Source organism: Miscanthus floridulus, chromosome 19 (assembly GCF_019320115.1).
Source record: "Miscanthus floridulus cultivar M001 chromosome 19, ASM1932011v1, whole genome shotgun sequence".
NCBI lineage: Eukaryota > Viridiplantae > Streptophyta > Magnoliopsida > Poales > Poaceae > Miscanthus > Miscanthus floridulus.
The window spans coordinates 68,553,209-68,568,430 of record NC_089598.1 but is presented as its reverse complement, the minus strand read 5'-3'; the positions used below and the strand labels follow the sequence as shown (position 1 = coordinate 68,568,430).

At 47.2% G+C, this 15,222-nt stretch overlaps 1 protein-coding gene across 1 annotated transcript; it reads left to right on the top strand.

Annotated features, from left to right (window-relative positions):
• Positions 1-2,629: 2,629 nt before the first annotated feature.
• LOC136529678 (protein trichome birefringence-like 38) lies at positions 2,630-4,269 on the top strand. Its single transcript, XM_066522754.1, has 5 exons — positions 2,630-2,913; positions 3,005-3,179; positions 3,287-3,462; positions 3,561-3,719; positions 3,818-4,269. Exons 1-5 carry the CDS (start codon positions 2,630-2,632, stop codon positions 4,152-4,154), a joined length of 1,131 nt encoding a protein of 376 aa, XP_066378851.1. The 3' UTR covers positions 4,155-4,269.
• Positions 4,270-15,222: the final 10,953 nt, after the last annotated feature.

Sequence of the window (15,222 nt, the reverse complement as noted above, 5' to 3'; positions counted from 1 at the left end):
AATCAATTACTCGTTTGCATGTGTCTAATTTTGATACCCGTAAGGACATCCTAGTGATTGATTATCCTGTTCCTTGTCTCCTATGGGTTAAATGCATATGGGTAGATTGCTAGTGCTCTAACTGAACTTGATATACATGATGATGAATGATTCTATGGAACTAAGAGTTTAGCATGATTTATAACAACTGTTCCATAGGGCGAAAGTGCAAATGACTCTTGATCATGTTGCTCCCAGCCCTCCATAAGAACTTATCTGTCGGCAAAAGCTGGGACTGACAGTGCAACCGAGAGAGTCATATGGCTCTGACTTTAGCTCAGTAATAGGACCTTTTCTAGCTAGTTAGAGGTTACCTTTTTGGCGCAAATGGGGCTTGCCACGTTGGGTATAGGGCTACCTCTGTTCCTATGAGTATAGCCGCGATGGATATGTGCCATAGGAAAGGGGGGTTCCTACATCTGCCTGCCAAGGAAACCTAGCGGCCCTAACTTGTTAGTGAAACCTATGAAATGGCTTCATAGTGTACCCTGCCCGCTCACCTTGGCAGTGACATGGGAGTAATTAACTCGGGCATATGGGGATCACGACTCGCGGTGAATGTGCACCACCTCTGCAGAGGGTAACAAACTGTTATAATAGCCGTGCTCACGGTTACGAGCGGCCCGGAAAACTCACAGAATAACTGGATACTTGTTGATGATTATTTAAGTTGTTCTACGATGATATATGGTACACTTGACCTTGATATATGATCTTATGGGATTAAATGGGAGCTTAAGCATAATTTGATAATACCTGAGAATAAAAGCTTGACTTACTAAAAATGCTAATTGCAGTAAACCAGAGTCAACCTTTTTGAGCTTCATAACCCCATGTTAACTTGTTAAGTACGGGATGTACTTACGCTTGTTTATTTTCTTTATTTGGATAAAAATCCCGGATGGGTAACAGATGACAACGGGTATGAGGAATTCCCGGAGGATTTTTAGGCTTGTGGTCAACCAGTTGACCTTCCCTGTGATGAAGCCCCTCGAGAGAGTTGCCTTTTATTTTCCGCTGTGATGTATAAGACTAAGTTATATTATAACTCTGATGTATGAGACACCGTGATGATACTTTATGTAATTTGTCAGCTTGTGTGTGTGATTGATTCCTGGGCACACACGAATTTTGTGCATTCAATTTTATTCTTAAAATTGGGTGTGACACTAAGGTTGCAAGATCGGTGTGCCGCGTCTCTCCAATATATAGTTTCCTCCACCTGATGAAAAATCTGGATCCTCATTCCCATCATTGTTGTATAAGATTTTTCCTCACGCTGCAAATTGCTATCAAGAGAAGTGTTTTGAATTAGTATTAGCTACCTTTAACATAGTTGCTTGCCTAGTCCTTAACTTTTCCACTGTTGTCAGTCCCAAGAAGCACAATTCAAACTATTGATGAAGGAGACTCAGCAGGAGAGAGAGATTTCTATATTCTTGCACAACATCAAAAATCCAAATGAGTTGTCTTGCAGCGACCAAGTGAAGTTTGTTATTCCCAATTACATTCCTAGACCAAGATGTCAAAGCCTTTTGTGTACACCGCAGCTTTGTGTGCAGCCGTAGAAAAAGATTGGTCAAAGATAGTGGCCTTCACTAAGCATCTTGCACCACCTCCATGTATCCGGATCTTGGGCCAAAAAGACTCGAATCTGAACCCCTTAAATGTTCGTGGTGTCGTGTTACCAACAAGCAGGAGCGGGCAGTGATCTGATACCAGTGACGACTGTGCTCCTAAATTGCAATTAGGCAGCATCATATCCTAATCTACAGTACAAAAGGCCCTATCAATTTTGGCATGAGTTCTATCAACTATCACTGAAATCTGATAGCGATATCTTTTTCGTGATGGTACGGTTCTAAATGATTTGGCGGGGACGATCCGCATGGATTGGCGTTTTAGCCATGACACCAAGTGCAAGACCTCAAGACAGTTTGGCATGACTCCTCCTAGAACGAGCAACGAAGCGCGTACTATATATAGGAGGGGTTGTTTATTTCTCTTCCTGGAATAAACAAACCAAGCATCCATGTATTCACCTCAATCCACTCCAATCCAATTCACTCCAATACATGTGGATTGTAGTGAATACACATGTATCTAAATAAAGGCCTTAGGGGCAAAAGAGTGAGTGTTTAAACTAAGTTAGCTGTCCTCCATTGTACGCTAGAACCCCACTGCACCAAGCACTCTGAGATCCACGCTCCACATTATTATTTTGACGAAAATTCCACGCTGGACGTGACCTCCGCACGCAGCGTTCACGTGTCTCGTCCGGATAAGCGGGGCCATGGTAAAATCAGGTCCACTCCGTTCTCCCTCACATCACATGACCTTGGGTCCAAATGGCACCTACAAAGATTCACATTACCTATACAGCCAGCCGAGCCAGCTGAGTAACTTGAGTTAGACTCCAAGCAGGCCTTGTGCTACGCTACGCAGCGATCGATCCGAGAGAATGCGCGCAGCAGCCAGCTTAGGAAGCAGCGACAGGATATATATATGCTTCAAAACCAAGCGATCGATCCATGTCGCTATATATAATGACGCGGCCACTGCCGTTGCCCCCGGGCAATGCAAATTAAACATGGCCATCTGCCATGCCTGGGTGCTGACGATCGTCGTCGTCGTCGTAGCGGAAGCTGCTCCTCACCTGCTGGTGCGCGGCGCGAGCGACGGCCCGTCGGCGGCTTCGGCTCCTGGTGGCTGCGACCTGTTCCGGGGAAGGTGGGTGGCGGACAAGTCGTACCCGCTGTACGACGCGTCCGCCTGCCCGTTCGTGCCGGACGTCTTCGACTGCCGTCGCAACGGCCGCCCCGACGACGACTACCTCAAGTTCCGGTGGAGCCCCGGCAACTGCCGGCTGCCCAGGTCGGTGGATCATCACAAGCTGCATGCCCAAGTGCAAAGTGCTCGATCGCTGCTCAGCTCACTCACTCTCTCTCTATATATACATATGTAGGTTTGACGGCGGGGATTTGCTGAGGAGGTGGCGCGGGAAGACGGTGATGTTCGTGGGGGACTCGCTGAGCATGAACCAGTGGGTGTCCCTCGCCTGCATGCTCCACGCCGCCGCCCCCGCTCCCGTCCGCGCCACCTTCACCAGCGGCGAGCCCGTCTCGGCCGTGCGCTTCGAGGTTAGCTAGCTGAGCTGAGCTCTCGTCCGGATCGATCGGAATGTACAGACAGACAGTGTCAACAACCAACAACCAGCTCTGCCTGATCCATCTGCTCAATCTGCCAGGACTACGACCTGTTACTGGTGTTGTACCACACCACGTTCCTGGTGGACGTCGTGCAGGAGGACATCGGCCGGGTGCTCAAGCTGGACTCCATGCGGAACGCCAGCGAGTGGCTCGGCGCGCACCTGCTCGTCTTCAACACATGGCACTGGTGGACCTACAGGGGCGCCAGCCAAGTGTATGGGGTCGCCAGTCGCCACAACCCGAAGCTACACATACCACCGTTGTGTTCATCGAAGCCAATGATGCCAAATGCCCTGCTCGACGTGCGTGCAGGTGGGACTACGTGCAGGACGGGAATAGCACGTACCAGGACATGGACCGGCTGACGGCCTTCTCCAAGGCCCTCTCCACATGGGCGCGCTGGGTCGACGCCAACGTCGACGCCTCCAAAACCAGGGTCTTCTACCAGGGCATCTCCCCGAGCCACTACATGTGCGTGAGCTCGGAGCTCTGTTCCCACCAGCCGATGCAGACCCTGTGTCCGTATCTGATCTCGCGTGCAAACAAACTGGAATATTGTGTGTATGTAGGTCGAAGCAGCAGGAGAGCCAAGCAGGGACGGCACCAGCGGGAGGCGGAGGCAGCTGCCTGAAGCAGACGCGGCCGCTGCAGGAAGCCACGGACGCGGCCGGCGGGGGGACGAGCCTGGCCCCGGTGCAGGCCGTGGTGCGGGGCGTCCTCGACGCCATGACGGCGCCGGTGTCGCTGCTGGACATCACGGTGCTGTCGCAGCTCAGGATCGACGCGCACCCGTCCGTCTACGGCGGGCCGGGGCGGGATGGCATGGACTGCACGCACTGGTGCATCGCGGGGCTCCCGGACGCGTGGAACCACATCATGTACGCCATGCTCCTGCAGCAGAGTTAGATCAACCGGCATCACGCCATGCTCCTGCGAGAATTCTTTTTTTTTTTAAATGAACCAATAAACCTGTAAGCTTTATTCTTCTTTTCTAGCTGGTGCCGTTTGACGTATTTGTCATTTATTTGTGAGCCTCTAATTAGGCATTTAGGTGTTGTTAGCCTTCATGGAAGATCAATGTGTTTAGCTTCTCTAGCTAGATTTGTTGAAAGGTAACCTCACACTGCAAGTTGGAGTGTGATGATAGGTTTACTATATGGACTGTTCATTTTCAGAATTATTGCAATTGCACCACTAGTATATCATTATGGACATGTTCTAAAGTTAATGATTTCTTCAACATTTATTACCACCAGAAATTGTTGTTCTGCCATGACTGGCCTGCAGTACACGCTCTAGATATCTTTTTTTATTGGTTGGTTAATGGCCCCGCTCGGCTGGTAGAATTTTGGCTGAAACTAACTGAAAAATACTGTTCTGGCTGAATTGTTGTGAGAGAGAAAAACTGTTCCGGCTGAAAAAAGAAGCCGAACAAGCCGAATATGGGGTAAGCCGAACGGGGTATCTATGGGCTCAAGGTTGCCACAATACCTTGTATCCTATAGTACAATTCATCTCTACATCCTATTCCTTGTATCAGTGGCTCCGTCGGTGTTCCTTTTGATCACCAAATGTCAATGTTTTATTACCGGATCTGCATATTATGTCTTCCTTAGTTGCATAGCATTGTTGACGTTATTCGCACTTATGTTTTGAACTTTTTTCTATATTATAGTTGAGTGCCGTGCGTAAAACATATGTAAAATCACATAACATGCAGTAAATGTTGAATTCCTTCTTTTTGTGAACTAAGGTACTGTAGAATTCCATATACAACCAATTTACCGAAACCAAAAGTTTACTATTCATCAGCTAAATTTTTGTACCATAACCTCAATGACAATTATAGCCTTGACAAAAAGAAAACTCAGTTGTATAGAACTGTAAGAATCAGGAATCCTCCAGTAACAAACCATATTGGCATTGGCAGATTGAAGCAGATTGAATGAACAAAGATAATATTATGTCTGAACTGTATGCCACACTACTGCTTCACCTTGAGCTCGTGGCATAGGATGTATCCACGAATCCCCTTGCCTGGATGACCATGTGTCCAGAGCACTCACAAGATTACTGGCTCCCATAAGTACCAACACAAGTTTAATTTCCTGGATCGTGATAGAGAAAAAAATTCCTAGACGACAACAAAGTAGATGACGTAATCAAAGCTAGGTGGGTTGAAAGAGCCTTCTTCTATGCATAGTTGAGGCTAACGACCAGCATCGAGTCCTTTCGGCAACGCTTCCCTAGCTCGGAGTCTACCTCGCATTGCGCCAATCCTCAACCCGAGATTCAGAGAATGTCAAGATGTATCTCAATCCCACAAAAACCTAAATGTTTATGGAACAGTAATAGTGTTGCATAATGAAAAATGGAAGGCTTACATACAAACCTATCGCAAGCATCCAGAATTAAACATCTCAATGCAACTGGGCAGTCGGCGGGTTGTTCATCAATTGTAGCATGCTACTTCTGCCAAGGTTCTATAGTTTCCCACAAACCTGTCAGTGTGAGATACATGTAAAAATAGCCACCATCAGTTAGGAAGACATAGATGTCCTTAATTGTAAAACCATTCAAAAGGAAAATTTATTTTCTTGGATGAAAGGTTTTCAACCAGCTAGTTGTCAATATCAATTATCAAGCATGTAAAAAACATTACAGACGATCTGGGCATCATAAAGTGAAGCATAAAGAGATATGTGAATATTGCCCTATGCTAGTTGTCAATAAATTGTGATGGAATGACTTGATCTCCACTAAAAAAACATTTTCCCATTTGAGGCAGTGCAGCTAGCAAATATTACATCTACAAATAATATATGCTACCATTCAGCAAGCCAAGAAGAATACAAGATAGTCGGTTTAGTACTGTTCTCTTTTTACTTGATGACATGGTTCCCACGAACTCGTGATCATCCATTTGTGATATTCACTCAGCATGTCATCCACTCCGAATACCCAGGATCTGCCAGCACTATGCCACACTAATTCAAGAGCCTAGAAAAATTAGGAGAAGCAATATAGGAATAAGAAAAGGCATTAAAATCCTGAAATTAAGAGCCCAATAGATGAATAAACAAACCGAAAAGGTTCTTTTTAACATATAAAGAACTGACTGAGCATCTGTTTGTTTACCTCCAAAGATCTTGTATAAACTACAGTAAATAATTATTTAAAGATAACATGGAGGGCTTCCATCAAACTGTCTAGACGTCCTGGAACAAACCCGTCAGCTCATCCCAGCCCCTCAGGCAGCTGCACATCAAAATGGCCCACACCGCCAAAGCCATCAAGCAATGGAAAAGAACAAAAATTGGTGATACTGCATTGCAATTGGCCATTGTCAAAGAGCTAATTCTTCGCCTAGAAACGGCTCAGGAAGACAGAGCCCTCAGCCCAGATGAAACTGACCTCCTTAGGCGCCTCAAAACAAGATCAATTGGTCTTGCGCTCATTGAAAAATCAAGAATGCGTCAACGCTCCCGGTTAACCAACCTCCGTTTAGGAGATGCAAATATTAAATTCTTCCAGCTAAGGGCAAATGCAAGATTGAGGAAAAACTACATCCAGTGCCTTCAAAGGAGAAATGAAATTCTCTTCACCCAAGAGGACAAGGAAAAAGAGGTCACGGAGCACTTCAAGCAACATCTTGGATCGACCATAAATAGGTTGTCCGCCTTCAACTGGACTTCCTTGGGCTATCAACACCATGACCTGTCGGCCCTTGAAGCCCCGTTCACACAAGAGGAGATCAAACAGACCATTGACTCAATGCCGGGCGACAAAGCACCTGGGCCAGATGGGTTCACAAAAGCATTTTTCAAGAAATGTTGGGATATTATCCGCTTTGACCTCACCGCCGCCTTCAATCAATTATACAACATGAATAGCCAGAACCTAGACCTCCTAAGTTCGGCCAACATCATTCTCATCCCAAAAAAAGCTAGATGTCATCAAAGTTAGCGACTATAGGCCGATTAGCTTGATTCACAGCATTGCAAAAATCTTCTCCAAGCTACTCGCTAACAAATTGGCACCGCTCCTGGATGACATCGTCTCCAACTACCAAAGTGCATTTATCAAACGGAGGTGGGTACAGGACAACTTTCTCTATGTACAAAATACGGTGAAGAGATTGCAAAAACTAAAAATCCCGGCACTTTTCATGAAGCTGGACATCCAAAAGGCCTTCGACACTATCAATTGGAGCTACCTCCTCGAGGCCCTTCGTGCCTTGGGATTTGGGGAAAGATGGAGACAATGTGAAACGACCTGATTTCCGCGATGGGAAATCCACAGAGTCGAAGTGTAATAAGACCGTTGTAGATCATATTACCCAAATTTCCAGTCGAATACCACATCCATACAACGATAATATCAGAGTACAAATAGTGCGGAATTACATAATTTATTACATCACCGCATTGGCGGAATAAAAAATAGCATTCATTTAGAACAGCTTGAAGATAAGATCGCCAAACTCGAGCGTAGGCACGAACCCCTCAACCGTCAAACTCCTCGGAGCTATACTCCTCAGCAGAACCTGTGTGCCAAAATTTATCAGTACGATTTGTACTGGCCACTCCCACCCTATGAGCATTGCTTTGTGAAAATTGGATGCAAGTTGGATATAATAAAAAAGGAACCTATAAGGCTAGGGTTTCCTATGTTTTAGCATATCAAGTATATAATAATAGTTGGTCAAGTTTTAACACCATTCCCACACACATTCCACCCCATTCCCTTTTCCAGAGCCAGGTTTCGATCCTGGGATCGATATACCACCATCCACACCATCACCATACCATCGCTCAGTCGACAGGCCAACTCCCTCTCGGCACTGTCTCAAGGCCCGTAGCCCCTGGCTACGTCCGACTCTCTCTCACGGGGGAAGAAGAGAAGGACTCATCTCTCTATCTAGTTTAAGCGAAACCCAGTAAAGGTCCATAGCCGACAAGTCGGCTCATGTATCGATCGATCAACCATACACTCTGCAGAGGTTTTACATAACCACAAGATCCGCCTTCCTCGCTGACCGTCGTCAACTGGGCTGATTTCGGCTGCTTGCTAGCCTAGGATACTGCCACTCTACCATTCAGCCCTGGTACACCCCAAGTCTAGTCTGGGGTGGCTGAAACTATGAGTCATGAGCCGGGTCCACAAGGTCTCCATGAAGTCTCGGAAGGGTGTGGGGGAAATCCTCCGTGCCCCGTACCTTCTTACACTGTCCGCTATCAACCTAGCAGTAGTGGCAATATCCTACCAAGTAGTCTGGCCGTCCCGCACCATATAGGGCGAGTGGTACGTAAGGCTTCCCGATGAATCTGAGTACTAGTAAGTCCTTAGGGATGACCAAGCTAAAATGTCTTCATCAGGGTTTCCATTTACCGTGCCACCACAACACCTCCACCCTAGGCTCCTCCCATCACAGGTTCACACCCAGGGCCACCTCATATACCATTTACCCACCACAGGTATCCATTCCAGGGGTGCCTAGATAGCACCCCAAGTCACACACGCAGCACTCTCCCCATAGTCCAGATAACTCCAGTTTCCACCACGCATTAATGTAGTAGAAGTGTAAGCAATGAAATATAGCAGTAAGCATGTGTCTAGCCTAATAGCAGGGTATGCAGGGGTAAGGTTGCGTCAAGGTAAAGGCCATCAAGTAAGCATACTACCATGCAAGTCCTATCATTGTATGATTATAACAGTAAGTAAAGCAATAGCAGTTCTATATTAGCCATGCGTAATAGGTGCTATGAGATTTGGGTGGGATGTGGCACCTTCAGTGTAGTCGTCTCCGTTCTCCTCATGGTACTCACGATCCTCGTCCGTCTGGTTCTCCTCCAATTCTGCAACGATCGTATTATAGTCGCGTTAGCGACGTCTATAGAATAGCACAAAGAAGCAATGAAAATTCAAAAGAGCCAAATGCACTCAAACATGGGTTCATTGCGTAAAGCTCGATTTTAGATGAATTTTGGTCCTGGTTTCGTATTTTTCTGAGGTCGTATGAATTAGTTATGAGTTTCCAAGGTTTAAATCATCTCTAAAAATGGAAAAAGGCTGAATTAATTCTGGGCTGACACGTGTCACGTCGTGACTGGTCCACGTGGCATGCTGACGTCAGCATGACGTCATCGACTCGGCTCTGAGCTGACAAGTGGGGTCCTACTGACGTCATCTTGACGTCAGCATGACGTCATCAACGTCATCGTTCTGACAGGTGGGTCCCGCGTGACGTTGTCATGACGTCAGCATGACGTCACTCACCGGCGAGTGGGTCCAGAGTCCCTGTGACGCTGACATGTGGGGCCAGGTCAACTATCAATGTTGACCGTTCAACGGTCAACGCGGACTAGGTTCGAACTGGGTCGGTTGGGCCTGGATATGGGCTAGATTTGGGCCGGGAAGGCCCGGACACGTGGCAAGCTGTGGCGCTGCCACGTCGTAGCCATGGGCCCTCACTGGGCTTCGTCTACCGTTCGGCCCGCACTGCGTGGCTCACGGTGGACTCATGTTCACGGTCCATGGACCATTGGTTGGTTTTCGGTAGACCGAGTCCACCCTCCTTCCCTCTAGCATGGTCCATGTGCACCGGGTGTAGGCGCGTACGGCCGGTGGGGGAGCCCTCTGCTTCCAACCCCGGCGTGCTCCCGCCGGTGGTGTGCTCACCGGCGTGATCCTACGGCGGCGCTGGCGTTCAATTAAGGTGGGGAAAACTTCCCCAGGCCATGGCGAACACGATGGTGGGGTCTAGGTGGCGGCCGGGGCTTTCCAGTGCGTTGGCCACGGCGGCCGGTGGCTTGGTCGTGGCAGTGCTCACCGGCGGGGCAGCTAGGGGCTGTTCCAAGGGTTTTGGTGCCCCGTTCCCGTTCAGACTGCTAGCGGGCGACCGGGACAAGTGACGACGGCGACCAAAAGACGTGGTGGAGTCCGCGAGCGGTGATGGTGCACGGCGGAGCTTCGGCCGAGGTCCAGTGCTCATGGCCAGGACGTTGTGGCCGGCTAATGGGGTCTCGGTCTACGCGGCTACCCTTCGGGCGCCCTGGTGGTGCTACGGCTGCGTCCTGGTCTGGCGAGGCGGCTGGGTGTGCAAGTGGTGGCCACGCCATGACGGCGGCGTCATGAGCGCGGCATGCGCGTGCTCTGCTACGGTGTCCATGGGGCTAGGAGGGGTCTCAGTAGCGAGGGGCTCACCATTGGTGTCGAAGGCGAAGGGATGGCGGTGTAGTGGAGGGTCGTGGCCGTGTAGACGGAAGCAGTGCAGTGCCGACCCGCGACCATGATGAAGACGACGGCGTCATCTTCGGCTCCGACGACTTCGGCCGCACGCGGTGGCTTCGATCCTCCTCTCCCGAACTCCTTCTCGGCCCTCTTCTCTCGGTGCGGTGCAGGCTGCTGGGCCACCAAGCGGCAGTGGTGGCTGAGGGATCCCTAGGGCTCTGGGCGTGGCTTTATAGCCCCCGGTGCCCGAGCTCCATCTATGGTGGACGGGGCAGATGACTGGTGATGCGCCGTTGGCATCGAACGGCATCACGGGCGTGGGTGGTTGGCGCGGAGGTTGCGTGGGCGCGGCGCCAAGGGGACAGGGCCAGGCGATTCGCGTGACCCCCGGGCCCGCGCCTGTCATTTTTGGTCGAGTCACGGTCGGAGGCGGTGCCAGCGTGGGGAGGAAGACGACACTGTGGCGGTGTGCGGCTGACGCGTGGGGTCTGGTGGTAGTGACAGCAAGCGAAGCAGGGAGGCGCGCGGGCGTGAGCGACGCGCCGGGCTGCTTGCTGGGCTGGCCGCGCGAGTTGGGCCAGCTTGCTGCTGTGCGCGCAAGCTGGGCTGGCTGGCTGCTGCGCGCTAGCGGGCCGAGCAGGCCGAGCCAGCTACGGGCCTTCTTCCCTTCTTTTCCTTTTTCTGTTTTATTTTTCTTCTCCTTTGTTTGAATTCAAATTTGGTTTGAAATTTGAATTCAAAATTGGTGTACCTTATTCATTAGGGTTTTTAGATATGAGGCCCACAACATTCTTTTATATATATATTAGGAATTTATTTAGCTATTTTGTATAACAAAAATAAGTGTAGTTTTGTTATACAAAAATGGAAATGGTTTTCTCTTTAAACATTTATTCTTTGGTTTGAGTAATAATTACTTTATGGTTTATTTCTTTAAGAGAGTTGTTAGGCATTACATAAAACAAATGAAAATCCAAATCACCATGTGAGTTAACAATGTATGCTATGCTTTATTTGTCAGTATTTAAATAAACATGATTAACATATGGCATGCCATGCTTATGTGTTGACTTGGGTTGGGGTTAGACCTAATGCATCTCTTAGGTTGGGTTTCTATACATGACACTCATCAACAAATGGGGGTTTTAAGAAAAAATTTGTAGTTGGTATTTTTGGTGTATGGATTTTTGGGTTGTTACACAATAGATGTCAATGCTCTTCGGCACGGCGTCCTCAAGAGCCATGATAAACGGCCAGCTGGGAGATAGTTTCATGCACAGGCGAGGGGTGCGGCAAGGAGACCCCCTCTCACCCTTGCTTTTTATTTTAGCCATTGATCCTCTACAGCGTATCCTTGACATGGCTTCTACTAATGGAATCCTCACGCCCCTACCGCGGGCTTCGATGAAACTTAGAACTTCACTTTACGCGGATGACACGACAATCTTCATCACCCTGAATCGGGATGATCTACTGGCGGTTAAAAGCATCCTAGAAACCTTTGGCAAGGCAATAGGCCTAGTTACCAATTTTGATAAGAGCTCCATCCACCCCATCCATTGTGAAGGTATAGACCTTCAGCATGTTCTTGAACCTTTCCCAGGTGCTTGTAAAGACTTCCCTTGCCGCTACCTTGGTCTACAGCTACACACGAGGGCACTACAAAAGATACATGTACAACCTCTTATTGAGAAAATCGGGCATCGCCTACCAGGTTGGAAAGGGCGACTTCTAAACCGCGCAGGGAGACTCACCTTAGTTACCTCAGTGTTATCCTCTATCCCGACCTACCATCTGACTGTCTTTCCCATTGCTGTCTGGGCAAGAAAGCAGATAGACAAGATCCGGCGCTCCTTCCTTTGGAAAGGGGATGATAATGCAAAGGGCGGACATTGCCTGGTCAACTGGCCGACTGTCTGCCAACCTAAAGACCTTGGAGGACTCGGGGTGATTGATTTCGTTAAGTTCAGCAGGGCACTGTGGCTGAGATGGTTATGGCATGAATGGACAGTAGCTGACAAGCCATGGATGGACACTGTTGTCCCATGTAATGAAACAGACCGCCTCCTCTTCAATGCCTCTACTGTCATATCCATCGGCAACGGCAAAAAGACCAAATTCTGGCACCACAGTTGGTTGGATGGCGAGGCGCCCAAAAACTTAGCACCTCACCTCTTTGAACTGGTAAGAATGAAAAACAAAACAGTGCATCAAGAGCTAAGCCAAGATGCTTGGATACAAACTTTGGGGAGGAAAATCACTACGTCGTCTCATTTGCAAGAATTCGTCTCGCTCTGGATACGCATCCAGGATTTTCAGCTGCAGCCAGATATAGAAGATCAAATCACTTAGAAATGGACCAACAACTGGCAATACACCACTAAGTCAGCCTATCGCGCTCAATTCTTTGGTTCCTATAGGAGGTACAAGGCCAAAATCATCTGGCGTGCATGAGCGGAGAACAAGTGCAAAGTGTTCACTTGGATTCTTGTCCAAAACAAGCTGCTAACAGCAGACAATCTCGCTCTCAGGGGATGGCCTCACCAAGATAACTGCATTCTCTGTAATGGCCCACTTGAGACAGGTCTTCACCTTTGCCAGGACAGCCCCTTTGCTCAGGAGGTATGGTCTACAGTTACGACCTGGGAAAACTTCGGCAACCTCCAGCAAGTCCTTCAAACTCAGGCGGACACCTTAATTGAATGGTGGGAATCGACATTGACCTCAGTCCAGAAAGAGAGGGGACGGGAGTTCAATGGAATGGCTATTCATATCATGTGGAATTTGTGGAAGGAACGTAATCGCTGAATTTTTGACAATAATTACTCCACAACACTCCAGGTGGCCGGGCGAGCCAAAGATGATCTAGTGCAATATAGAAGGGCTTTCACAACACCTAGTCATTAGACTTTACTGCCGGGCTAAGGCTCCTCTGTGTACAGTTTGCCTCCACAGTTTGGCTGTGTGTTTGCTTGCCCCTTTTGTCCCTAGTGCCACTCTGTACATACATATAACTCCTCTTTATCCCCTTAATGAATGGCAGAGCTCCTGCCCTTACTTCAAAAAAAATAAAAATAAAGAAGGGAACCTCACTTCAGGAAAAGACCAACGAAAGCAAACATGCATCGTGCAGAGAGCAGCTTCTCTTATGGTCTTACCATGTAAAACAGTAAAGTGCTCTACCACTCTAGATGACCCAGAGTAGATAAATTGAACTCTATAAGTTTAATTTGAAGCCATGAGAGGGTGTTTAGAATTTTTAGATTGGTATTCCTTGAAACAGAAGGTTGTTTTGTTGTGGTAGAAAGATGCGACTGAAACCAAATAGATTGTCTTGGTAGTCTTGCTGTGTGACTATGCATTTACAATAGCTCATCCATGATGGCATGAACTTTCGTGACGCCAAATGTTAACTGATCTGTTACCTAAAAGGTTGCCCTTGCAGATTTAACTTGTGAAAGCACCTCAACTACTACCAAAATTATCTTAGTGGTGACCAAACCAATTTAAAAAATTCTTTCAGTTGTTTTACAGAACCAGAAACATTGATATTCTGTTTCAGAAAAAAAAAACCCCAGTTGCGCTGTTCTGCTGGGAACACTATTCTCTGTTTTTCACAATAAGAAGAAACTTTGTTGTTCTCTATTTTGATAGTGGATAGTGCTTTCACTTATATTAGATGTGCCTGACAAAGTTCCACATTGATCTCAGTGTTGTCATGTATGAACAACTGAATGAACCCTGAAAAGCACAAACACTTCATCTAAAAAAAGGCACAAGCATTTACCAAAGAGCAGCTAGGTCTGTTGAGGCATAGTTGAAGCCGCTATCAATCTTAACCACTATCAAAGGGATTTGATGACCTTGAATAAATATAACTCCGGTACCCTCATTCTACTTGATCAAGCCTTTGTTATTCAATTCCTCCAGCACTTCACTGGAGGACTATAAGGATTATAGAAACTCTCACCCTGAAAGGTGCTACATTAATTAGCTTAAATAAATGGCCTCCAGCACTTCACAATATTTAATTAGCTAAAATATTGTCAAGAATCCACAGTTTGTCGTGCAAAATTTATAGCCTAATAACTCATTGGCGGCAATAGCAGCTACGAGAACCTCTGATGTGTTGCTTAATCTGGTGGTGAGAGGTACAAGTACACATATTGGTACATACTACCAGGATGGCATACCTGAATGCATCCAAAGTTCACCAGTTTTAGATGATTATCTAAAACTCAGCATATATCATCCTTTTCATCATGAAAAGAAATTGATGTGGCCCTTGGTTGGTTGAGCTGACTAAGGCCCTGTTTGGATTGCAGCTGCTAAATTTAGTCCCTCCTAAATGGTTTAGTCCCATTTAGTCACTCCAGAGTTGCTAGAGAGGACTAAAGCCCTTTTAATTTCATTTAGTCATAGTGTTTGGGTAAAAAGTGACTAAATGAGACTAGATTTAGGAGCTCCTAGCTGAACCAAACACCCCCTAATATCTGCAAAGGTTTATAAAGAAGTAACAACATAAATAATTCATCACTCATATTGGAAATTGGAATGGCGGAGTGAGACCATAAAAAACTGTTGAAATTAATCACCTACATCAAAAATTTGGTAATTGTTGCCTTGCTTAAGGATTCATGAATCATATGCCATTATGCCTACATACCCTAATTTCAGATCAGAGCTCATTCAAATAGAATTCAGAAATACTATTTAGACTAAGATTGTTTGATGCACACAA

Bases quoted from the DNA above. Each gene is read 5' to 3' on its own strand.
- LOC136529678 (XM_066522754.1), top strand. From the start codon at position 2,630: ATGGCCATCTGCCATGCCTGGGTGCTGACGATCGTCGTCGTCGTCGTA. The intron at 3,180-3,286 runs GTTAGCTAGCTG...TCAATCTGCCAG, and splicing joins TCTCGGCCGTGCGCTTCGAG to GACTACGACCTGTTACTGGT. The intron at 3,720-3,817 runs GTGCGTGAGCTC...GTGTGTATGTAG, and splicing joins ATCTCCCCGAGCCACTACAT to GTCGAAGCAGCAGGAGAGCC.